The following is a 26,129-nucleotide window of genomic DNA, read 5'->3' as shown; positions in this document are numbered from 1 at the left end:
AAAAATAGACATGGGAAAACAAACATTTTTCCAAGCATATCTGTCATATTGGTTTATATGGCTTTCTAATGGTCGAAAAATGTTTTTGGCGGGGTTTTTCACCGAGGAATGGCAATAGAAATCTCATAGAAATTCCTCAGGGCTTTGTTGCAACTCGCTCCTTCTTTCCCTTACAAAGTTAAGTGTCTTACAAAATCCTGGTGAAGTCATAACTGGCGGCAGCATTAAAAATAAAAGGCTTCCTTTAACCTGAATCATCATCTGCTGCATGTGAACGGTCAGATTCCACTCAGGACTTTTGGAAGAGACACGCGTGCTCCTTAACAGAAAATCAACCACGGTGTCCATGCATGACATTTGGCTGGCCTTAAACTGCATGCTAGCTTGACTCTAAAGAGGATTAAAAACTCATAAAGCATAAATTATATATTACACTGTCCTCTTGAACCAGTGCCAAGAAATAAAGAAAAAAAGGGTGAATCAGTAACTTCAAATGAGACTGAAGCGGTTGGATTTCTGTGAAGGTTTCTGTTAAAGGTGCAGTGTGCAGGGGGATCGATTGCTATAAGCAATAAGAAAGGGGTTAGTACTTTCCTAGATCAAGCTATTGGTAAATGGCTGTGATTGGCTGTTTCACTGCTAGGCATTTGAAAAAGGGCATGTTGCAGCCTTATGTTTCTTTTGGGGACTTAGCTAAGTTGCTTTTTACATCCTGACTTCTGGACACACACACACTAAAGAGAAATCTGTAAAAAAAAAAAAAAGCACCAAAGCTCAAAGTTACATCAAGAGCCAAAACCTTTAAATGAGTTTATATTTGTTAAATACAGTTTCCGCAGGTTGATCATCAAACTCTGAAGGCATTCAAAAAAATCAGCCTTATTGGAGTTGACTGTTATACTGATATACCCATATCGTCTCCCAGCTGTTCCTCCACCCAATCTATTCTAGCTCTACAGATGTAGCAGGCCCTTTTACTTGAATCGTTACATTTTGCACCTCTTTGTTTCTACAGTAGCCTAAAATGGGCAAACCAAACACTGGCTCTAAAGAGAGTCTCCTGCATGTGTGTGTTTGTGTATGTGTGCATTTTTAGTGAAATTTCCTTAAAACATTTGTGAGGGGAGGGTGAAGCGAAGGGCATTCTGGCTGCAGTCTGTAACCCTAACCACTAGATGCCACTAGATCTCAGACACTGCTTCCTCAGGTGGACCTTAGGGATAAGGTTACCACCTATTTTACCTTGGGCGGGTTAGGTAAATGTGAAGGTGTTGGGGGAAGGGGTGGGTGTGTAGGCTCTGCTGTTTAGGTGTGGTCTATGGGATGGGGGACTTGCTGGAGCTGAAATCTAATGGTGTGGATCGAGAACAAATACGGCCTCTTCTTGGAATTGGTTTGTTTTAGCAGAGGATTGCCACTGTGCAACCTGACCTGACACGATTACAGAAAAAGAGACTCAATGCCTTACACAGACTGAGCAGAGCACAGGTTAATTTATGACCTGAAATTGCTGGATTTGTACAAGGATTTTCTAGTGATGACACTGTGAAACGACTGTCTCGACTCTAAATACACCTTAAAGATGTAGATACTTGCAAAAACATGCTGAAATACCCATATGAAACATACAGATTTTCAATATCACCGGGCAGGAGTGATTTAAAACAGAAGCCTAGTTTAAATTAGGACTTAAAGTCAATAAACCATGTGTTTTAATCATACACATCTAACATACATGTATACAATGTTTTAAATAAGTAAACAAGTCTGTATTTCATTTCCAAAACACTCAAGGAGAACATACACCGTGGAAGGCTTGTGAATATTTGCAAGTCATGGTGATGTGATCACGTATACTATATCTTCAAGTCCACTACATCACTGAATGTTTGCTCTGAATGATATGGGACATCAGTAAGAATCAACACACACGTACGCAGCCATCACACACACACATTCTGATGCGCACAATTCAAATATTAATATCGTATGAGTGCTCTCTGACCGTACACAGCCTGTCAAAGCAGTAGAATTTACTCACAACATGCTTGTATTTGCGCTATCCACTGGGGTGACTTATGAATCTTTTATCAAAACTGGCCTAATTGCTTAACCATCCATGTCCCGGTCCAGTGGTGAATGCTGGGAGGGGGCACTGGGCATGCAAATTGTCATAAAAACAAGGAAAGCATTATTCCTCCAGCATTTTTCCACCTCTGGCAAATCTGTCTTTTTGTCTATGTAATTATGGATTCTAGTGAGCTACATATTAAGCAACACATTAATTTATAGTTGACAACTTCAGGGAAAGAGCTGGAGTTGCCTCTTTATCTTATTTAGGCTGGGAATGAGAATAGCTTTCTTCTGTTATACTTCAAATAACAGGTGATAACATTTTAAGAACATCTGGGCAATTTCAATGCAAAGAAATGTGTGTGTGCATCTCTTCATCTCATCTGGTTCAGCAAGTGTTTTAACTCTATGCCAAGACACTTCATAACACCATGAAACCAGCATTACTTTTCTTTGACAGTTTGTTTGTTTTTGGTCCATAGGAGCAGTAAACAGCTTCCTGTGCTCAACTGATCCACAGTGGACAATAAATAAATAAATAAATACAAAAAAACCCCTTTCCCTTCTGTTCTCACTCCCACTCGCTGCCCTGTTTCACAGCAGAGGAAGCTGCCGAAGGGTCAAGCTCAACAGTAGTTTGAGAGAAATAAAAAGGATCTAACTGGCAAGAACCATGATTTCATGGCGTTTCTTACTCCAAACCCCCATCTCTCCATGTTCCTGGGAGCTGCATAAAAAGTCCCAGGAAACTCCCTACTACTCCGTACACCAAACAGCTGCAGATTCTCACTTTTCGCTGGCTTTAGTCCTTTGAACTCAACCTCAACCCCTCACAAAAAAAAAAAAAAAAAGTTTGTTGATAAACTAAAATGGACTTTTTCTGTTATGAAATGTCTGGTAGCTCTAAATTTAAAACATCTTTTTTTTTTTTAATTCATTAAGAAATATATCATTGCAGTCACGTTTATGATTAATATCAATTGTTCATAAGAGGAAAAAAGGATAGAATCTCAAAATATTAAATGCTGTTTTTATCATCTTCCATTGTTTGTCTGAAAATAACTGGAAGCCGTCATTCTTCCTGCCCACAGCTGGCGTTGAACCGGAATCTGCTTTGTAAACGTTTTCTCTGCAAGTCAGTATCAGGACTGTGTGTGTACGCCTGTGCCTGTGCGCATAATTACAGATGCGCCATTCTTCCTAAAGCTGTCATTAAAAAGGGAATGGGAATGACTCCAACTACAACCACTGCTTGGGGTTACGTAACAAGCTCTTCTTGAATTTTGTCTTATCCCGGAGACAGCTGAAATCTCTCTTGCACAGCCGGTTGTCCCTGAAAATGCTCCTCCTTCAAACCCAGGAGAAGTTTGGTATTTTTCCCGACTTGCATTCTGTCTTTAATTTTGGCGGAGAGAAAAAAAACCCGATCTGGTGTTTTTATGTCTTTGTCTTGCTCGCTCGGTCGTGTTAGAGCGCGTTTCCACTGTTGTTTTGGGGTGTGTCCGTGTGAGGGCGCAGTGAGCCCTACTTTGTCTTTCATCCTGAGATGCTGGTGGTCCACAGACAAAAGAGAAGATGGCATTTAGAGCTCTACAGGACAGCTACACGGCCAGGAGGGTTTGCTGTGCAGGAAAACATCTCTTAACATAATTTTGAATTACTGACTCGTGTTCGTAACAACTTAAACAAATACATAAACACATGGATTGCATTTATAAAGCTGAGTCTTACCCTGTTCTAAAATGAGTTTTATAAAAGATTAATGTATTATGTTGGTTTTTGTTACTTCCATCCCAGAATGTTTCTTCTTTTGTTTTATTTTGTTTTCTCAACTCAAAAACTCAATTAATAATCAATTAATTAATTTTAAACAGAGATAAAACACTTGGGGTAAAGCTCACTAACACCAGCTTGCACTTTGTTTTGCTTCTGCTTCAGTTTCCTATGACACCCCATTGAACAGATAAGACAGTTTGTCTGAGTGTATCAATAATGCATGATGAGAATACTCTCTCATTTACACTTTTCTTTTGCATCCTTTAACCTTTTTCATCCCCCCCGGCTTTCGTTCCTGCTCACGATGTTTAGGCTGTTTTCTCCATTCACCTTGAAAGAAAGCTCCTGTCTCCCGCGTCCATCAAAACGAAAGCCCGACCCCCGCTTTGAGAGGGAGGAGCTTCCTAGCGCTTTACTGAGTGTATAACACTCTGTGGCCATCCAGAAAGTGTGTCAGAGGACTGTGTTTGCTCCCAAAGTAGATGACTGCTCACATTCTGGTCTCTGTATTACTGACTGCGAGATACGAGAAATTTTTATTTCGTACATCATCCCAAGCCAGGACAAGGTGAGTGTCTTAACACTTCAGCAGCTTAACGTACGAGTGTTATTATTCTCTCCCATTTTAGGCAAAACATAGTGTCTGCTCGATTTCATTGTTGTAATTTGATTGATTGATTTTTTTGGTAAGCATGCTTTTTGTTTCTTAATCTTTTTTCTTGGGGGGTCTTTAGCGAATCGTACGTCAAAAGTCATTTTGCACCGCCTGTGCGTCATGGTCACATTTACGCACATTCTCCTCTGAGATTTTTGTGGTTTTTAAACCCCACAAAAGAGTTAGTGCGGAATTCAGTCAAGCAGACTGGGTCTGTGTGTGGGCTTTGGCTCATGCTCTTTCTACAGTGCCGTTTTCAGGTGTGATAGAGGAGAGAAGGAATGTGACGAGACGCTCTTTCACTGAGGACTAAATCATCTTTTGTCTCTTCACAGGTTTTTCGATTGTGGGATAGAATGCCGGCGATCATAAGTAAAAACTCCGATTTGGAGTTTGACTCCTTACAACCGTGTTTCTATCCGGATGAGGACTTCTACTTCTGCGGTCCCGACTCTGCGCCACCGGGGGAGGACATCTGGAAGAAATTCGAGTTGCTGCCCACTCCGCCCCTCTCTCCAAGCCGCGCCGCGCTACCGGGAGAGCCGGCAACTGCCTCGCTGGAAGCAGACCCCCTTGGCTTCGGGTTAGGGGACCCACTGGACTGGGCATCCGAGCTGCTGCTCCTGCCTGGGGACGATATATGGGGAGCATCCGACGATCTGTTCGGCTCCGCTTTGGATTCTAATCCCAACAGCATCATCATCCAGGACTGTATGTGGAGTGGCTTTTCTGCCAGGGAAAAGCTGGAACGGGTGGTTACGGAGAAACTCGGCAAAGCTATTTCCACGGCGACAGCAGGCAGCAGGAGTGTGTGCGTCAAGGCGCAGGAGGTGGTGAGCCGCAACTCGATGTCAGAGTGTGTGGACCCCACAGTAGTGTTCCCTTTCCCGATCAACAAGAAAAACAGCACCAGGGACTCATCTGGGACCATTAAAACATCCACGGTGCACGGGAGCGCGCCTAGTGACTCTGGTAAGGATTTGAAGACGTTATTATTATTATTATTATTATTATTATTATTATTATTATTATTATCAGTAGTAGTATTGTGTTGGTTGTTGTCGTTGCTGTTGTTTTTGTTGTAAGCCCCTACCCTAACAAATCGGAGTGAGTGCAGATTGTTCATATGACTGGTCTAGAATCGGATTACCTCGTTAGACATAACACACACACACACACACACACACACACACACACACACACACACACACACACACACACACACACACACACACACACGATCGCGCAGTGGAGTAGTGACACAGTGAACGAGGTTTATGTAATCAACAAGGTCTCCATCCGGCAGATGGCGGTAAAATGGGGAATTCTGTGACTTACTGAACTCAGCTGGCATCTGAGCAAAACAAAAAGACATCACACACACACACACACACACACAGTCAGACCAGGTTGTGGGAGGAGATGAAAAGGTGTTTAATAATGCGATGAGCTGATAAAGTGTCAGGTTCACGGTACCGTGAACGCTTTCATTACGCATGAATTGAGGGACAATTTGCGCACAGTGGGTGACAAACTGACACTTACTCCACAGTCTGAGACAGACAGTCTGAGCCAACTGCCGCCCGACATGAGGGGATATCTAAAATTAATACTCAGAAAGAGAAAACAAGAAATAATGTCTAAAACGGAAATACGGGATTTGTGTCAGGATCATAATGTTAGATGTGTTTAGATTGGGTAATGAATGTTATGTGTACTTAAAAACTAAGACTTCCATCACCGGTCTTTTATAAGTTCCCTAAACAAACACCAGCCCTTATCAGCGTGTTTTCGTTGTGGAACTGTAGTACAAAGCCCCCCAGCTTGGCACAGAGGATAGACTCAGCCAACCTTGCCAAACACCTCCTCTACAGCGAATAAAAGAGGACGGAGGAGAGCTTCTTTTAGGCGTGTGTGTGCGTGTGTGTGTGGGAGGGGGGTGACAGCTTTGAACAAGCGCTCCATCTCGACAGCTGTCTCCCTGGCGCCCCTCCAGGTCTGGAGCTTAAAGGGTGGTGATCCGATCGCCTGCCGCCCCACCGTCCAGCGCACACTGCCGCCCCGATGCGCTTCTGGCGTTTGAAGCGACCCATTCTTCGTTGTGCAGCACGCCTTCTGCACTTTTACATTAAGGGGAAACTGACCCTAAAAGATAAACTGTGAGGACCCCCATTTAAAAAAACAAACAAACAAAAAACAGAAGCAGTTCGCAGGAAAAGCAGGGTCAGGCACTGCTCCTCTTCATTTTCCTGTTTACAAACTGAAACTAATATCTGCTCAGACATGAATTGACTTTCTTCTCTTTATATTCCATTCCACCTCAATTAAAGAGTTGTTCCATTCTGAATTTCAAACAACAAGAGCTAAATCTCAGCCACACATGTGGCAAAATCAGGGACACCCCCTCATCCAGCCAGCTGTGGCCAGCTTTGTTGTGATGACAGGAATAACATCTGTGTGTGTGTGTGTGTGTGTGTGTGTGTGTGTGTGTGTGTGTGTGTGTGTGTGTGTGTGTGTGTGTGTGTGTGTGTGTGTGTGTGTGCAGCATGTGTTCAGACATTCTGGTGCAGTAGTGTCTGAAGTGGGTTACCATAAGCTGTAAAATGCCACACTCCTCAGATGCTCCTGAGCTGATAATGGGAGCCATTATAACAAAGGCATTTTAATGGGGTCTCACGCTCTGCTTCTGGTTGGTCACTTCTTGTCACCTCCAAAAGCACCCGTGGATGATAAGGGTCACCTGCTCATCTCAACATTAGCACATGTATTAAGATCAAGAGCTCAGGTGGAAATGAGGTTTTTAACTTTAGAGGTCAGAGTTAAACCTAAGTTCTTAATGCATCTGATTCTACTGGCACACTTTCAGTGTGAGTGGAGGTGTGCCGATAGACTGAAAGCACCAGACTAAAGCTGTCTCATCTCCAGAGAAGATTAAGAAAGTTTTGAATAAGGGAGGGAGAATGAAATGCAGAAATCCAGCCTGTCTGCTCAGCGCTGACACTGAACGTGTCAATTCCTGCAGAATAGATTAGTTACCAAATGACTGACACTAAGCATCAAGAGGTTTCTGCTTGTGCAAACAGTATTGAGCAACATTCTTTCTCCTACACCTTGATCTCGCTCACATGTATACCTGCCACTTGCTGGCACACACAGATGGAATAGTGCTGTGTCAGAGCAATTAATCACTCACGTTGTTTTCTTTTCTCAGAAGAGGAAGATGAAGATGAAGAAGAGGAAGACGAAGAAGAGGAAGACGAAGAAGAGGAAGACGAAGAAGAAGAAGAGGAGGAGGAAGAAGAAGAAGAAGATGAGGAGGAGATTGATGTAGTCACAGTAGAGAAGAGGCGCTCTACAATCACCAAGGCATCACCCATGGCGTCAGGCACTGTCACCATCTCTGTACACCCCAAAAGTCAAGATGCAAAAGGAATTGTCTCAGGGTCCGGTTCCGGTGTGGTGAGTCGATTCGTCAGCCGGGCTCCTCAGGAGCTCATCTTGAAGAGAAGTTCAGTCCACCAGCAGCAACATAACTACGCAGCCCCCTCACCCTATGCTTCAGACGATGACCCAACCCCGCCTCCAAAGAAGCAAAAGATGTCTGATGCCCTGCGCCTTCCTTCCAGAACCATCTCTTCATCCTCCTCATCTTCCTCCTCATCCTGCAGTTCAGTCACCAGCACATCAGGGGTGCGCAGCAAGCGCAGCTCCAGCGGGGACAGCAGCCCGAGAGGCAGCTCCGACTCAGAGGACAGCGAGCGCCGACGCAACCACAACATCCTGGAGCGCCAGCGCCGCAACGACCTGCGATCCAGCTTCCTGACGCTGCGCGACCACGTGCCGGAGCTGGCGCACAATGAGAAGGCGGCGAAGGTGCTCATCCTTAAGAAGGCCACTGAATATGTGAACTCGCTAGAGACGGAAGAGATGAGGCTCCAGCAAGAGAAAGAAAGGCTCCAGGTCCGGAGGCAACAGCTGATGCGCAGGCTGGAGCACGCAAGGACTCGCTAACAGACAAGTGCTACAACACAAACACTCACAATATACCCTGGACGACCCCCCCCACCCCCACCCCTCTGCATCAACTCAAGTCTGATACACAAGAAGATGCACACAGAGGCCTTCATATTTGTTGCACACGTGCACACACCAACACAACATCTCAGAGGATGTTTATGTTCAGATGTCAACACACACCTTGGAGGGGCGGGGTGCCGGGGGCGGGGGGATGCTCGGACTTTCACTGCCGCCACTTTTTTTGCACATTTGTTGACGTTAAGAATGTTTAGGGTTTACTTTTTTTCAATCCAGTCACATTAAAGAAAGATTAAAAACGCACACACACACACACACACACACACACACACACACACACACATACACACACACACACACACACACACACACAAAAAAAACAAAAAAGCATGAGGAAGGAGAGAGGACACTTTTTTTGGTCTTCCCTTCTTCTGTTTTTGAAAAAATATAATTTCTATTTGTACTTTTTTTGTACTCACTGTGACACCAGCCTGGAATCTAGTTATTCCCACAGGGACGGGTGTTGGAGGGCACTTTGCTTGGAGAGTTCATGTACAAGAAGAAGTGCACACTTACTTTGCCTTCACCACTGCAAAACTGAAAAGACTGATGACTGAGGTGTCACATAAACAATGCCACTACAGGTCCTCTTTCCCTCACTCTTCTCACACTGGTGCTCAAACCAAGTCAGTGGATGTATAACTGCGCACCTTGCTAGCCGACACTTTTGTATATAACAATAGTGTACAGACAAAATACACTCAGATCTGCCTTGTTTTGTAATACAGTTTGTCCTTGTTCTTTTTTTATATATATATACATGTCAGAAAGCTGCCAACATTTAGACTGGAAGTTTATATACCTTTAAAAGTACTGTAAGGCCTCAATTTTGAGAGTCATGAAACTTTGTAATATAACAATATATTGTTTTCTTTCTCTTCCCTTTCTTTGTATTGTATTATATTACTAATTCAACACACCTTTTATGCTTTTAGTGTGAACCTGATACATACTAAATTTGATACTTATATTTTCGTATGAAAATGAGTTCCTGGTAGATATCACTTTATCTCGTCATTTTTTCTTCTATCTCAAATAATTCTTTTGTACAGAAAATGTGTTCTATCCTCATGTACCTGGCCTTTTTTTTCTTTCTTCCTTTTTTTTTGTTTATATTTGCTATCGGGTGCATAGAACTGGGTAAACAGATATAAGATGTTTGTTTTTTTGTGTTTGTTTTTTTTTTTTTTTCAATTTAAAATGTACATTTAGTGCTGCAACTCATAGCACTTTGAAATACCTCATTTTGAAAAATAAATAGATATCATAAAATCTTCATCTTTGCCTTTGTGGATTTTTTTTTTTTTTAACCTCGTCACCCTTTCATATCTGCCTCAATCTGTTTACTTCCCTGTTTGCCTCCACATTTCTGTATTTGTTGTGCTGCTCTCACAGACTCATCCTGACAAAGAAAGCGAGTGTCTTCTGAATGCTCTCTGTCTCCGCACCCTGCAGCTACCTCCCCCTGCATAGCCTCTCACACCCACCCACACACACACCTACACACTCACTCACTTCAGTTCACACACACACACACAGACACACACACCTCTCTATTTTCCTCTCTCACCAGCGCAGCTCTTCCTACTACATTGTTCAGGCTGTTGCTATGGAAACTGGAGCAGCTGCTGAGTGGCAGACACGAGAGTGAGGCTTTTATTTGTCTGTTAGTAGTCTGTGTATTTCTGCCCGAGTGTGTGTGTGTATGAATGCAAATGTGTGTCTACCTTTTGTTGTGGTCTGTGTGTGGCCCCGGCGCCTGATATCTCCGGTGTTGTGCGCTGCCTGCCACGATGCCAGGACAAGGCTGGATACTGTTTACCAACATAGGCCACATGGCTTTGCCCCTCCCCACCTGCTCTTCCCCTTTTTCTCTCTCCTCCTTCCCTCTGTGCATCCTGTGTTGGGCCTTAGCCCAAATATGCGCCTTTCACGAGCCTGTTCAGGCGCTCTCTGGAGATGGCTGAAAGAGAAATCTGTTGCCACGGTCTGTATAGCCATTTAGCACAGCAGTGTGCTCACAGAGGGTATAAGAAAGAGAGAAGTGCACTAATACAACATAAAATACACACTGCTGATGAATTGCAGTAATCCCTTTAAAAAAATAGATAGGACAACATGATCAATGATTGTTTCTCTTTCACCAAAAGTGATATATTACTTCCTTTCTAGAACGAACACTCCGGCGTTTAATTTTTCAGAAGCACAATTGTCATTTAGCTACTTGCAGAACCAAGATGGTCCTAAGGTATGAGGCCTATGTGAGAGACAGGGGTATATGAAGACAGATGACTTTGTTTGGGAGTTGAGACAGTACAACACTGAGCTTCTCAGTGGGGGAGTGGCACTGGTGGATTACATAACAGGGGTCTGGTGTCTTTGTGCATACTAACTGTACATGTGTGCGTACAGGATAGGAGACCCTGTGTGTGCGTGCATGTGTGTGTCCTCTCATGGGACTTCCCCTTACCATCTGCCTAATGACTTATCCTGTCTGGTTATAGGATAAAAACAAGCTCATAGACAATAACGCAGAAAAATAAATGGGGGTAAAAAGAAAAACAACATATCACAGCAGAGAGAAGTTGTTTGGTTCAGATGGTAAGATTAACTTTAATTTCACCTCATAGTGTTCAGCACCAAACCCCCTGCCAATACAGATAAACCTGACTGGCTCAGATATGCTCATGCATTGTTTTACATGCTTCTTCTTGAATCTCACATGTTCCAGTTGCAATTTAACAACCTTTTCCCTTAACAACTTAGCCAACCTGACATTAGTGGGGTGGATATTACAGCTGACTTTGGGCGAGACTAAGGGTACACCCTTGACATGTCACCAGTCCATGACAGGGCTAACACAGAGCAACAGACAGCCATTCACGCTCCCTGCTAAGCTATCTGCTCTCTAAAATGAGGCTAATTGTTTTAGAAGGGAGTAGCCATCTTCTGCGTTAAACAGACATATGGCCATGGCTTTTGCCTGATTAATATCCATTATCTCTCTGCCCGCTGACTGCCTGGCCTGAACTGCTCAGACACACACACACACAGGCACACACACACACACACACGATGCAACTCTAATGGGCTTAGACCCCACTGATGGATGTGCATTAAAGCTACACAGGAGATGGTGTGGCATGTTGCGGGTTTGTGTCATCTACTTTGAGATCTTCATTACCCCCGCCATTAAGACTAGCCACAACGTTTCCATTGTGCTGTTGGACACCAGATCTGTATTCAACATATTAACCTTCCTAAATGTAGGAATACAATAGCGTATGTATCCATGCACAAGTGTGTGTGTGTGCATGAAATGTGGCCAAGCTCTGCGCAATGGCATGCCCATCACACATGTGCCACAATAAGCTCCGTATGGCGAGAGCCCCTTTATCTGTGTGTGTCGTGCATGCGTGTAAGGGGCAGGGGATGGGGGTGAAGGGGTGTCACCATCTGTTATGGAGTCCAGCACGGTCGCAGGTGCTCAGAAATGGTGTGTGTTGGGCTTATTGTAGGTACAGCCTGAAACAAGGAGGGTATCGGGGGGTATTGGGGCAGAAAACATGGAGGTGTGCGCGTGGTGGAGGCAGTTCCTCCAGGGAACTCATTGCCCTAGCTGAGTAATATGCAGCCGTGACAAAGAGCTGTGGAGCTACAGTAATTGCAGAACACATAGTGGACAGCTAAGCAAGAGAGGGAGGGAGGAAAAGAGGGAGGGAGTACAGCAAGAGAAAAGAAGGCCTGAGTGTTTGATCAAAGTTTACCAAAGTCTGAGGAGATTTGCATACAGATGGCACTGTAGCATGGCCCCCCTGGAATACCTTTCTCTCTCTTTATTTTTCTTTCTGCATCTCCCTCTCTCCCTCTCTCTCACTCACACACACACACACACACACACAGCCTCTCACACAAATGTAATAGGGTGTCATTGAAGAATACATGAATAGCCTTTCAAGAGTGCGTTCTGAGGAAGAAACGGCTTTGGCTGCACAACACAGCACCTACAACAAGAAAGCAAAAGTGAAGGAGGGCAGTTAAGAAAGACTGAAAAAGAAAGAGCGATAAAAAGTAAGAAAAGGTAATGATTAAGACAAGATGGGAAGAGAGAGAGTGGCAACAATAGAAAGAAAACAAAGAGGAAAAGCCTTACCACATCAGTAATTACGCAAACAGCTCTGGGCCAGTAAATTTTGTTTCAACACTCATCCAATGCACATATATTCAGTGATGTGTCTACGCTGACATTTATACACTTCCTCCATTAATCCATTCCCCTGGCAAATCCTTACACTATATTGATCTTGAATGTAGCTGTTTAGGGGGTATTGATCATTTAAGTGCCTTCCTCTTACATAAGTTACATATTTCTTTCAAGTCATTGTTATGAGCCACAGACAATTAGCCAGCTGTGCCAACTGCCTCAGCTTCTATGACATCTAACAGTTAAAGCCACAAGAATGCCACAAACCAGCCTGAACTTGCTGTCAGCTGCTGAACTTCTAAAAGTTTAAAAGAATATTAAGCTACTAGTGTCAAGAGGGCTCGGAGGCCATTATGTGGGAGTGGACCCAAGTGCAGACACAAATGGAACAGTGTTAAGGTTTTCACAAGCTTTATTATTAACACAGAGAAGCAAATACAAGACAAGAGTATGTGGCGGGGGCAGGGGACTAGAGTCCACGGGATTGACTTGGGAAACATGGAACGTGGGATGTATGCACATAGATGCAGGGAGTTTAAGTTAAACTGCCGTAGGACTGGTGACAGTCTCAGCTTCATAGGGTCCAGTGTAGCTTGGGGTGAGCTTGTGGGTGAATGGCCTGAGGGGAACGTCCCTAGCAGCGAGTCATTTTTTGGCCTGGAGTGTACTTTGAAGTGGGTGCTCTTAGTTCTCATCTGTGTAGCGACAGCCTTTAGTACCATTTCCTAAGTCGGAGTGCAAATGTAAGATCAACATCATTCTCATGAAACAGGGATGACTGATAACCCAGAGAGGCTTCAAAAGGCTCTAGATGAGTTAAGTCAATTTGTGCATACTCTAACCAAGGAAGATTCAGAGACCAAATTACCGGGTTTTGTGTGGTGACATAGTGGAGGGCTGATTCCAACACCTGGCTGAGCCTCTTGGTCTGTCCATTAGATTGTGGGTGATATCCAAAGCTGAGGCTGACTTTGGCTCAAAGAGCAGTACAGAAGGTCTTCCAGACCTGTGAAGTGGATTGAGGACAATTGCCGTAGGGATGCCGTGGTGCCTGAATACATGATCAATTAGGAGTTTGTCTAGGGCAATAAAATGGGCTGACTTGGAAAACCTATCAATAAAAGAAAGAATTACGGACTTTGCGGAGGAAACAGGCAGCCTGGTAACAAAATCTAAAGCTATGGGGTTGTTACTTGTTGTAGCAAACCTGATGGTCATTGAGTGCACAGATGGTGCAGCAGCTACATAGCCTTTGACACTTCTTTCCACACTTTCCCACCAAAAGTGACTTTTGATTAATGAAATTGTCCTACCTACTCCAGGGTGGCGAATTTAGAGGTGTGAGCCCAATGGATGACTGCTGAACGTGCTGTAGTCGGGACGTAGCAGCGATCAGGTGGACTGGTACATAGGTCAGGCTCATCCTAAAGGGCCTCGCGGATGGCATCTTCGACGTCCTAGGAGTCGAAAGGCACCTTGCAGGTGGCAGGAAGGAATGCGGCAGTCTCAGGTGGGTCAGTGTTGGTGACGAACTGGCGGGACAAGGCATTGGGCTTGACATCCTGGAGCCTGGATTCCAACAGTTCTTCGTCACCCACATCATAATTTCTCTTGGCTGGAGGGAGGCAAGAAGAAGGCACAAGCCAAGCGTCTACTTCCACTATGAATGGTTTTGTGGTATGGGGTGAATCAAAAGGAGTGTGGAACTGAACAAGTTTAATTTAATGAAGCCTGCTTCAGTATCAAGAGACCAGATAAATGGCATCTGGGTGGAAGTGAAATGAGTGATTGATGTGGCTATCTGGCTGTAATTCTGAATGAAGAGACGGCAGAAGTTAGTGAAACTGAGGGAACCACCGAAGGTGTTTTTGGGATGTGGGAGTGGGCCTTTCACTTCAGGCTTAAATTCTTGCAGGGACAGTTTTTCTGCAGAGGGTATTTGGTTTTAATTGTGATCCTATTCAAACCTTTATTGTCAATACACGGACGGAGTGTCTTATCTTTCTTAGCATTCATCCATCCATTCTCTGCTGCTTATTCTTTTTCAGGGTCGCCAGTCTGTCGCAGGGCTAACACATAGACACAGACAACCATTCGCACTCACATTCACACCTATGGGAGGTTTAGTTTCCAGTTAACCTATCCCCACTAACTGCATATCTTTGGACTGTGGGAGGAAGCTGTAGTACCTGGACCTACACAAACATGGGGAGAACATGCAAACTGCATCTTTCCTCCGCTCTATAGGGAGGAAGGGACAACCCCTTATCCTTACTGAAGACCTCCTGGAGGTCATGATATTCCTTGGGGACTGAGGTGAGATCTGGTGGTGAAGGTACAGCAGGAGATGCTTCTGATGTTCCTGAGAACAGAGCTGAAGAAAAGTGAGGCAGAATAGACTCCAGCTTGTAACCTTGTGTCCTGACCAGTCGATGTGGAGATTGTGTTTTCTTATCCAGGGGTAGCCGAGAATTAAAAACCTGTCTTTTGACCCGGTGGCGTGAAGAGAATGAGTGGTCTGATTTATACTGAGTGACACTGGCAATAGTAAACGGGGTTTAAAAACTAATCAGAGATCCACCCACTCGTATTCCTGTAATTTCTGGTCGGCAGAACATATTGGGAAAACCAACAACCAGGTTATCCCGAAGAGTATCTCTGACTATGGACAATGACGAATTTTGAGTCTCATGGGCTGGAGCAGCAGAAGACCAAGCTGGGTGCTACTCCTGTCAGCTTAGGAAAGGAAACTGAGGCTACAGTCCACATAGGTTCACCAAAGTTTGACAACAGAAAATTGGAAAAATGGTCTGATGATTCTTAGTTTTTGCAGTGACATTCAAATGGTCTTAAACATGTCAATTTCAACAAGTTCTTTGTATTCAAATTACCTTCACAGTTGTGAGACTTCAACCCAGTAGAGTACTTTTGGGATGTGGTGGGAGATTTGCATCATGGATGGACCAAAATCTCTGAGGAATGTTTCTTGAATCTATACCACAATCTATACACACAATCTCTAGACAAGTAAAGACCTTCTTTAATTTGTCACAGACACTTGTTTGCAGAACACTTAAACACAAGTTGTTTTTGTTGTTTTGTCTTCAGTATAACTGTGTTGCAACGAGTAATTGTAAAGGAATTAACTACTGACCTTTGAGCTCCATGTTACTACTAGCCTGCTGTGTGTAACCGTTGTTTTACTGCTTGATTTATAAGAGTCACCAGCACCGGCATTTCATCATTGTTATACAAATCCTTTTACATATGGGTGGGGCACAAGATGAAACATAAAGTGTGCTGTGTTTAGTATAAATAAGCCACCTAATACAACTACTGTGAATATATACAGCGGAAACAAAAACACATGATGTCCTATGTGTTAAACTAATTACGAGGCTTTCAAAGAATGTTTTTCTCCATGTATATCTTTCCAAAGGAATGCTGTGTGCATTTGCGCAATCCCCATGTTGTTCTGTGCATACGTGTGTGTACACTTATCCCATTGTACGTGTGTTTATTTGGGGTAATCACCGGGGCGCTTCTGTGTTTGTACATTTGAAGTGAGATTGATTCATGACTGTTCCTCCAGAGGAAAAAGATAACAAATGTTTTTCTGGTCCAATAAACACCCTCTGCCTGTAAAACTAATTAGAGTAAACTAAACCATCCTCTGCATGCACCAACACATGCTTAATAGATGGCTGGCTGGGAAACTCTCTGGTACTAAGGTAGAACTCAGTGAGAGACGTATTGATCAAGCCTCCCAGACTCCCTTGCGGGCTTTGCTGCCAATCAATGAGTATGTGTTTGACTGGGGCAAGGTTTGCCAGCTACTTCAAAACTGTGTCAAAAGCGCACGATCAGTACAGCAAAAATGGGCGCTAAACGTGAAGTGCTTTATCAGAAACTCCAATTAGTGGACAAACCAAAAAATATAGTCCATATTTAGACTCTATGTGAACATATTAGACAAATATTTTTAAATCTTTAAGATTCATGTTGAATAACATTGCCAAACTGAACTGCTTGCACTGAAGAGTTGATAAGTGATGCTACTAGCCAATCAAATCAACGTTTGAAATCAAGACATTGTGAATAACATACATGTACTTGTCATAAAAATGAGAAGTACATTGGGTAAAAAAAGAAAGATCAAACCTCTGTATGGTTGTAGTGTGCTGATGCCCTGTGGACACACTTAATATATAAAAGAGTCAGGGGAAGACACCTTACCTAATTAAAAAGTCACTGAAGACTGCAAAGGGAACATCTGGATAAACCAGAATTGTTTTGAAAACAAGTGCTGTTGACTGATTGTGCACAAGGTCTGGACTGGGGGTGAGAACAGGATGTACGGGGATGTAGTGCGAGTGGTTTAGGAGTGTTTTGCCTTTTCAGCAAGAGCCTGCCCCCACACCGCCAACAAGGAAACAATACAGACATTAAACTTGGATTTGTTGTTGCTCTAAAAAGAAAACTAAGTTCAAACAAGGGTAGTTGGATTAAAGCTTGTGTAAAACAGCACGAGAGTGTAGCAGTTGCTTTTGATACTACTGAATCTAAAAGAGTGCAGTCTACCACTTTGAACTTCATTTATTCTTTCTTTTCCCTCTGTTTCACACATGTAAGGCATGAAGAGTTTGTGATTTATTTTCTCTACTTTAGCAAGCATGCGAGTACTTTTGCAAAGTCTAATTAATCATCTCTGCAGCATGAAATGGAATACATAAGAGAAACTATAGTGCTACTACTACTATGAAAACAACTCAAGTCCAAAATGCCTATTTTAGATATTAATAGTGAATTGCAATGACATGTGATTGCTGCAATCTGTTCTTTGGAAGCCACACGTGACCTTTTGTATTGTGCTACAAGCTTAGATACCTGATGTTTTCATGTATTCTTCTTACAAACAGCATCGATGCCTTCTTTGCTCACTTTAAAATAATTGCCTGAATTAACATAAAGCAATATAGATTTGCTATCCTACATCTGGGACCTGAAAGTGGCTATAGGATATGCATGGAGGCTATCAACACTTCAGGGCCGACCTTGCTTGCTTCTCGACAGTTATCTGTCGGTTTGATGGCGAGCTGGTGTGCGACAGGGCAGAGGACGGGGGCCGCGCGGGTCAGCAGAATCCTCAGCAGGCGCTGACACATGTGGGACAGAGCTCAGTGGAAATCGGGTTAATGAATCATAGAGAGAGGGAAACGGCAGGGTTACTCGTCTTTCAATATCCCCCATCATTATCAGTTGGACCAGTGTTCATCTGCACAACATGGGGAGAGAAAAAGATGAGGGGGTCAGTAGGTGGCAAATCTGGACCTGTGAAAAGGATTTCAGACAATAGATCATAGATGTGTGTAAAACAAAGCAACTGCTACTGAAGCGTCACGGTCAATTTTGAAGGAAATAAAAGATGGGTCTGTCTCTTTTTGTAAGACATCATGTTATGTGATTCACTCTGACCATTAAGAACCATGTGAAAATTTGATAGTTTAGCTATTTTTCCTTCTGTATGCATTCTCTACAAGCCCTTTTGTGTCTTTGTAAGAAGATATTCTCTGGTGGGCCTTTGGTCCATGACCAGTCCATTACAGGCTTGTCTGCCTTTGCTGTCACTTCTTTTCGATGGATCAGTGAGCTTCAGATAGAACCACCAGTCTCAATTTTAATAATACCAGCCTGCTTCTGCACGCAGACTCAACTCAGATGCAAATCACCGCGTCTTATTAAATTGGTTAAAACAAATTCACTCCACAGCTACACCCTTTCTTCCTGCAGTTGTTACCGTTCTTGAAAGGTATGCACTGACAACCTGACAGTGGTGAAATAAAGCTTTTAATTACTGAAGAAAATTAGGACAAATAGCCTGAATCCAGCCTATTCACACACATAATTCGCCTATCTAAGAGGATGAAATACATTAGCATATTTAATTGGCGGCTTATGCCCATCTCTTGTGTTTGACAGCTGTTGAGTCAGACGACAGCATTGTTCGAATATGAGTCAGCGCACGCTAATCTAATCAGGGAAACCTTGGTTGGGGATCGAGTTAGCATTTTGGATATCAGCAAGCTCTCAGGATTACACACAGGGGTTAATTACAGAAGAATCAGATTCAGAGAGAGCTTTAACGGTCGTAAGAGTAAGGCAGTAGTATTCACGAGCCGGGCTGATGGGAATGAAGGTCTACAGAACAGCCTGAGACTATGATGCTGTGGTAACTCAGGCATGGCATTGATTACTTTAATTGGTGGACCAGGAGCAGGGAACATTATTGGATTTGATTTAATGCCCCCTCCCTCAAAGAGACACTTCAGATACAATCCACCAGTGCACTGGTTATTGCTGGACGTTTGCACTATTGGTAACATTTAACATCCATCTGGGATTATACATCAAACAAATGTCTTATTTTACAACTCCTCCACACACATTTCAATGTCCAATGTCCTCCAATCTGTCCTTGTTTGATATTGATTTGAACTCAGAAAAATACTCAGGTCAGGGGTTTTTCTCAGGTTTTCTGGCAGGTAAACAGCTGTTCATTGATAAATACAAGCGCATATAAGGACAAAGCTACGGCCAAAAATGGCACTTTAAAGTGCTCCTTTATTAGTGTTATCAGATTGAGTGAGATGATTCTCAACTGGCCATGGATGCGCGGTAGAGCTCTTTCAGTCGTCAGCAAGACTAGAAAAGTGTTATATAAAACCATTTCCACTTGTCTTGCAAAGCTGGTTGGTCAATTGCACGCAAGCTAGATGAGACCTAATTCTAGTCTGTCCTTTTTATCTATGTTGGTGCATTTATTAATCCTTTTATTTTCAGATGTTTTGATTTGATTTCATCAATCCTGAATGGGCAAAACAGTTTTCAAGCTTGGTTGCTGAAAAGATCACATCGTTTAATAAGAATATGCATTTGTACAATTGACCTCTTCCTCCTAATTGTCTGCAACTATTTTAAATGTACAATAGTTTCCTCCTTTTTGGACACCACAGCTTTCCATTGTCTCAAATGTAATTGGTTAATATTGCAATTATGTGTCTGCCACTGTAAAACTCTGTGGGGAAAAACTGAATAAAAGCACTGGAAATTCCAGTTTTTGTGCTGGAACCATTGCTACAACCACCTGCTGCTGAAGAAAATGGGATATCATGGTCAGATAACACCTCAGCAACTCAAAATACACGATTTGCTGTAAAAGGTGTATCAGGCTTATATTTCCTCATTTGTTTCACTTATTCTGCCATCTACAACAAATGAGTGATTAATTACATCATCAAGATATTTCCAGTACGTTATCCAAATTCCTTTTTCTCTTTCCATTCTTCCTCTATCTCTCTTGTGCACACAAAGTTAAATAAGATACACAGCCCAATACACTGACACATTCGAGTGAGTGTGCAGCATGCCATTGATGCTCTGCTCTGGCTTCATCCATCACTGATAATGGCTGAGGACAGCTGTGTGCTCAGTCTCCCCCTCTCCATCATACCGCAAGCTTGAGGCGGAAGGATGGAATGGAGGAGGGGTATATTTATTCTACTCTACCTCCTAATCACACACTAACCATCCTGTAATACTATCGTGAAACCTCCACCCCCCACAACAGCTCAAACACCCCCCACTCCAGAGAATACCCGCCCGGGGCTGGGCCCAGATGGCCGTGCCCAGCAGCGGCCTGCGTTTTGCCTCTATCTGAATGTGCACTCGAGGCTGGATTTGGAATCATTGATGCAAAACTGTGTTACACAAACACGCACAGACACAGATATGAGTGCCTTCATGCACTACTGTGCACAAACCGCTATGCATACTCCAACTATTGCAGTGTCACCCACACATCAGTACACACACACACACACACACACACACACACACACACACACACACACACACACACACACACACCAAACAAGGATGCAGTGTTTAGACTGGAGTTAATGAAGAGATAACAGCTGATGTAATTTGTTTGCACATGAATTAAGTCTGTCAGGGTTCCATTCTGGTTGATATTTCTGATTTCATACACTACCTTTGGTGTTCATGAGTTAAAAGAAGCTATTAAAAAAATCTGTCCTTGAACATCTTCTAACCAAGATGGCGCCGCGGATGGTCGCCCTGGTGCTTCAGTGCGTTACTTTTGTTTTGTTTTTGTGCATTTCTTCTGTGTCTGGGCACTCCTCTGGATACTCGTACACCAGAGAAGAGCTCCTTAACTACAGGACTACAACGCCTGTGGATTTATTTCCAATATTTGTCGCATCTGCGGCAGATTTACTGCTGACTCTGACCAGGAAAGCGAGACGCCGAAAGAGAGGGAAGCGAGCCGGCGCACTCGTGCGTTTGAGGAGACGCGGACTGCGAACTGCTCTTCCTGGGATCTTCCTTTCTAATGTACGCTCACTCGGGAATAAGATTGACGAACTGGCCCTGATGAGAAGCATGAACAGAGACTTTGCCTCCTCCTGTGTCTTATGTTTTACAGAGTCGTGGCTCAGTGAGAACATCCCAGACTGCGCGCTCAAGCTGGAGGGCTTCCATCTGCTGCGCGCAGACCGGCAGGCCGCTCTCTCCGGTAAGTCCAAAGGTGGAGGTCTCTGCTTCTACATCAATAGTGGCTGGTGCACAGATGTGACAGTGATTGCTCAGCACTGCTCTTCCTCTCTGGAATATCTTTTTATCCACTGCAAACCGTTTTATTCTCCGCGGGAGTTTGCTTCATTCATCCTGGCCGCTGTTTACATCCCGCCAGACGCAGATGCGCAGGCAGCTCAGTGCGCACTCGCGGAGCAGATTCTCCACACGGAGCGGACATTCCCGGACTCTCTCACCATTGCTCTTGGGGACTTTAACAAAGCCAATCTGAGCCATGAGCTTCCAAAATATAAGCAGTATATTAAATGCCCGACCAGAGAGGAGAGGACATTGGACCACTGTTACAGCACGATCAGCGGGGCCTATCGCGCGGTGCCCCGCGCTTCACTCGGACTTTCTGACCACGTCATGATCCACCTAATCCCCGCGTACAGACAGAGGCTGAAGCTCTCCAAACCTGTCGTGAGGACTAAAAAACTGTGGAGCAACGAGGCTGTGGAGGAGCTTTGCACGTGTTTGGAGACCACAGACTGGGACACAATGAAGGCTGCTTCTAACAGCTTGGACGAGTTTACGGACACTGTCACCTCCTATATCCACTTCTGTGAGGACAGCATTGTGCCATCACGCACCAGGGTGAGTTATAACAATGACAAACCCTGGTTTACTCCTAAACTCAAAAAGCTGTGGCTGGAAAAGAGAAAGGCGTTCAGAAGCGGAGACAGGGACTGCTACAGAGAGGCCAAGTACAGGTTCACTAAAGAAGTGGACATTGCTAAACATCAGCACTCTGAGAAGATGCAGCAGCAGATCTCAGAGAATGACTCGGCCTCTGTGTGGAAAGGTTTTAGGAATATCACAAACTACAAGCCTAAAACCCCCCACTCCACTGATGACTTGCTCTTAGCCAACACCCTTAACGACTTCTACTGCCGTTTTGACGAGCCATCAGGCAGCCTTCACACCTCCAACGGCCCCAACAATAGAGACACTTTGGACACTAATTCCCCCACCTCTCCCCCCTCCATAGAGCCATCACCACCTTCAAACCGTTCACCTACAACACCCCCCTCCTCACCCCACACAAAAGAGGATTTCACACCACCTCCTCCCACCACAACTCTTCATATTCATGAAGCAGATGTGAGGAAGCAGTTTAAGAGTCTGAATGCTCGAAAAGCTCCCGGCCCAGACGGTGTGTCTCCTGCCACCCTCAGACACTGTGCAAACGAGCTGGCCCCAGTGTTTTCTGGCATTTTCAACTCCTCACTGCAGGCATGTCATGTGCCTGCCTGCTTCAAGTCCTCCACCATAATCCCTGTCCCCAAGAAACCTAGGATCACTGGACTAAATGACTACAGACCCGTGGCTCTGACATCTGTGGTCATGAAGTCTTTTGAGCGCCTAGTTCTCTCCCATCTCAGGACCCTCACGGCCCCCCTCCTGGACCCCCTGCAGTTTGCATGTAGAGCCAACAGGTCTGTAGACGACGCCATCAACATGGCCCTACACTTCATCCTGCAGCATCTGGACTCCCCAGGAACCTACGCCAGGATCCTGTTTGTGGACTTCAGCTCTGCCTTCAACACCATCCTTCCAGACCATCTCCGAGGCAAGCTTTCCCAGATGAATGTGCCTGATCCCATCTGCCGGTGGATCACTGACTTCCTGACGGACAGGAAGCAGCATGTGAGGCTGGGAAAGAATGTCTCGGACTCCCGGACCATCAGCACCGGCTCCCCTCAGGGCTGTGTTCTTTCTCCTCTGCTCTTCTCCCTGTACACCAACTGCTGCACCTCCACCCACCAGTCTGTCAAGCTAATCAAGTTTGCAGATGACACCACCGTTATTGGACTCATCTCGGACGGGGACGAGTCTGCCTACAGGAGGGAGGTTGAACGTCTGGTGTCCTGGTGCAGCCACAACAACCTGGTGCTGAATGCCCAGAAGACAGTGGAGATTATTGTGGACTTCAGGAAGCACACAGCCCCACTCCCCCCCATCATCCTGACTGACACCCCCATCACCTCTGTGGACTCATTCCGCTTCCTGGGTACCACCATCACCCAGGACCTGAAGTGGGAGCCCACCATCACCTCCGTCATCAAGAAAGCCCAGCAGAGGATGTACTTCCTGAGGCAGCTGAAGAAATTCAACCTGCCAACACGGACGATGATGCAGTTCTACACTGCAATCATCGAGTCCATCCTCACCTCCTCCATCACCGTGTGGTACGCTGGAGCCACTATCAGGGACAAACAGAGACTGCAGCGTGTTGTGCGCTCTGCTGAGAAGGTGATTGGCTGCAGACTCCCATCTTTGCAGGACCTGTACACCTCCAGGACATTGCGGCGTGCAGCTCGGATCTCAGCTGACCCTTCTCACCCTGGACACAGTCTGTTTGACCTGCTCCCCTCAGGCAGGAGGCTCCGGTCCATTCGCACCAGAACCTCTCGCCATAAGAACAGTTTCTTCCCCTCTGCTGTTGGACACATGAACAATAACCATATGACTGTTCCCACCACTAACACATGACCCTACGCTGTGTTCACTGCATCATTCCATGTTTGGCACTGATCACCACCTGCACTCATGTATATATCTTTCAACGTAGCACTCTTAATTCTTATTCTCATGTATATATCTCATGTATATCTCATGCACATATCTTCCCACGTAGCACTTTTAATTCTTATCCCTACTTTTATTTTTTTCCATGTCTATTTAAGTGCTATTTATGACACTATGTTTGCACTGAAGCACCGCAGCAATTTCCTAATGTTGTAAACCTGCTCAACATTTGGCAATAAACCCCATTCTGATTCTGATTCTGATTCTGATTCTGATCTTATTCAAATCAGCTGATTCACAAGGAATCATTTCCTACATACCACAAGTTTTAAGATTAAATATGCGATAATCACCTCTTTGCACCATGAAAAAGTCCTTGGCATCTTTTGGGATTATGTGCTTGTTCTCTGGCAGTTCATTTATATCAACAATGTCACTTGAGCTTTTATCTCTTTGTATTTAAAGGATCTGTAAAACCACATACTGTCAGCCAAGTAGCATAAATTAGGTAATAAATGTTCACAGCGAGGGCAGTGTCAAGTGAATGATTATACCTGACACAATGAACTTAGAACTTCTGTCGTGAAACTTAAATAATATTGCACTTTTAAAAGGTGTTACAGGTGCATAAATGCTAGATATGGCCAGATTCGGAGATAGGTGGTTGCTAGACAACATGATGATACATTAAATTTGATATGGATAAAATATAATAATCAGGTTTTGTAGATTAGTGTTGAGATTTTGTGGGCACATGACCACAGACCAAAAATGTGCCATTTTGGCACTATCATAGTGACAATGTAGGATCAAGGGAATAAGGTTCCAGTCACACAGGCCTACAGCCAAAATTCAGTTTTACCGACTGGAAAAATTATTGCTAAAGTCACACAGGCCTACGGATTGGCCAGCGACCCCATGGCAACCACCTGTTGCTAGGAAAAAATGTGTATCTCTCAACTGACTGCTATGGATGGAAGTGACAGACTTATCTACAAACAAAGTAAAAGCAACTTCCAGGAGCCAGTGACAACGAATTGAGGAATGCACATTTTTCCCTAGCAAACAGTTTTTGTATCAAGTCCAGTATGTCAGACGACTCATGAGCAATGTGCGCATGACGCCACGTGAGAAACCTCAATACAAATCTGATGATATCTGATAGGATATTGGGAGATACTCTGAGGTCCTTACAGAAAATATAACTTACTGGCAGATTAGCTCGTTGAGGAAAGGAGACTGAAGGGTGGCTAACAAGTAGTTATCAGTGTACTTAATAACAGTTTGTAAAACAAACCCCAGCATGCAACATGGGAGTGTATAAATCTTGAAGGGAACTAGATGGGATAGTAAGACCGAACTATGGATTATATATAAGACATGGATCATCAATAATCATAAACCTTCTACAGTCTCAAAGGCTTTCTCCATTCTGAACAACAAAAAATGTAACATGCCTAGAGAACAGACCTTTTCCACATCAATGTATTTTAAAATAACTACCTATACATGGTATGAATTATGGCTTGAGTCTCACACCTGAGTTCAAAACTGACTGTAAGACAATTTGTAAATAAGCTAAACTGTGAATCTTCAATCAAATCCTGGGGAAAAGCAACATTTTGATGAGTTATCATATCAAGTAAGACATTTGTTTGGGTCAGTAAAAACCGTTTACAAAAGCTCAGATGGATGATTATTTTGAAATGACAATAACAGAATTTGTCACCAGCAAGCCGGAAATTATTTTGTTTTATTATTCCACAACAGTGGATTTTATTTACAATGCACATCTTTCCTCATTATTGACTAATCTGTAATCTAAACACAACAATGAGGTCATTTCCAGTAAATCCCCACAGATGGCAAGCTAATGCTATTCAATTAGCAGGTGATGGAGAAGGGTGGAACCCGATCCCCAACAAAACACCAGTCCAGCACACTCCCTTCTATAAAGGACACCTGTCAGAAACAAGAGCCTCTTTTACCCTGGCTGTTAGAGAAAAGCATTCTCCTTGTCTCATCATCATTTAAGACTTAGGCACTTCAAAGCCGGCCAGGTACAATAGCAGTGATCAGGCCTGCCTTCAAAAGAACAGCACAAGTTATGGTGGGGCAGCAGGGGGAGAAGAATAGCCCTGT

At 44.0% G+C, this 26,129-nt stretch overlaps 1 protein-coding gene across 1 annotated transcript; it reads left to right on the top strand.

Annotated features, from left to right (window-relative positions):
* Window positions 1–4,262: 4,262 nt before the first annotated feature.
* mycn (MYCN proto-oncogene, bHLH transcription factor) lies at window positions 4,263–8,882 on the top strand. Its single transcript, XM_080882454.1, has 3 exons — window positions 4,263–4,417; window positions 4,840–5,476; window positions 7,716–8,882. The coding sequence occupies exons 2-3, from the start codon at window positions 4,861–4,863 to the stop codon at window positions 8,513–8,515; spliced, it is 1,416 nt and encodes a 471-aa protein (XP_080738580.1). The 5' UTR covers window positions 4,263–4,417; window positions 4,840–4,860; the 3' UTR covers window positions 8,516–8,882.
* Window positions 8,883–26,129: the final 17,247 nt, after the last annotated feature.

Source organism: Rhamphochromis sp. 'chilingali' (assembly GCF_963969265.1).
Source record: "Rhamphochromis sp. 'chilingali' genome assembly, chromosome: 5".
Taxonomy (NCBI): Eukaryota; Metazoa; Chordata; class Actinopteri; order Cichliformes; family Cichlidae; genus Rhamphochromis; species Rhamphochromis sp. 'chilingali'.
Note: the sequence above shows the minus strand (reverse complement) of the source record. Positions and strands in the feature narration are given on the sequence as shown.

What these genes read in the sequence shown, in the direction of transcription:
- mycn (XM_080882454.1), top strand. Translation starts at nt 4,861, where the DNA reads ATGCCGGCGATCATAAGTAAAAACTCCGATTTGGAGTTTGACTCCTTA. An exon ending in GAGCGCGCCTAGTGACTCTG is followed by an intron (nt 5,477 to 7,715) that starts GTAAGGATTTGA and finishes TTCTTTTCTCAG; the next exon opens with AAGAGGAAGATGAAGATGAA.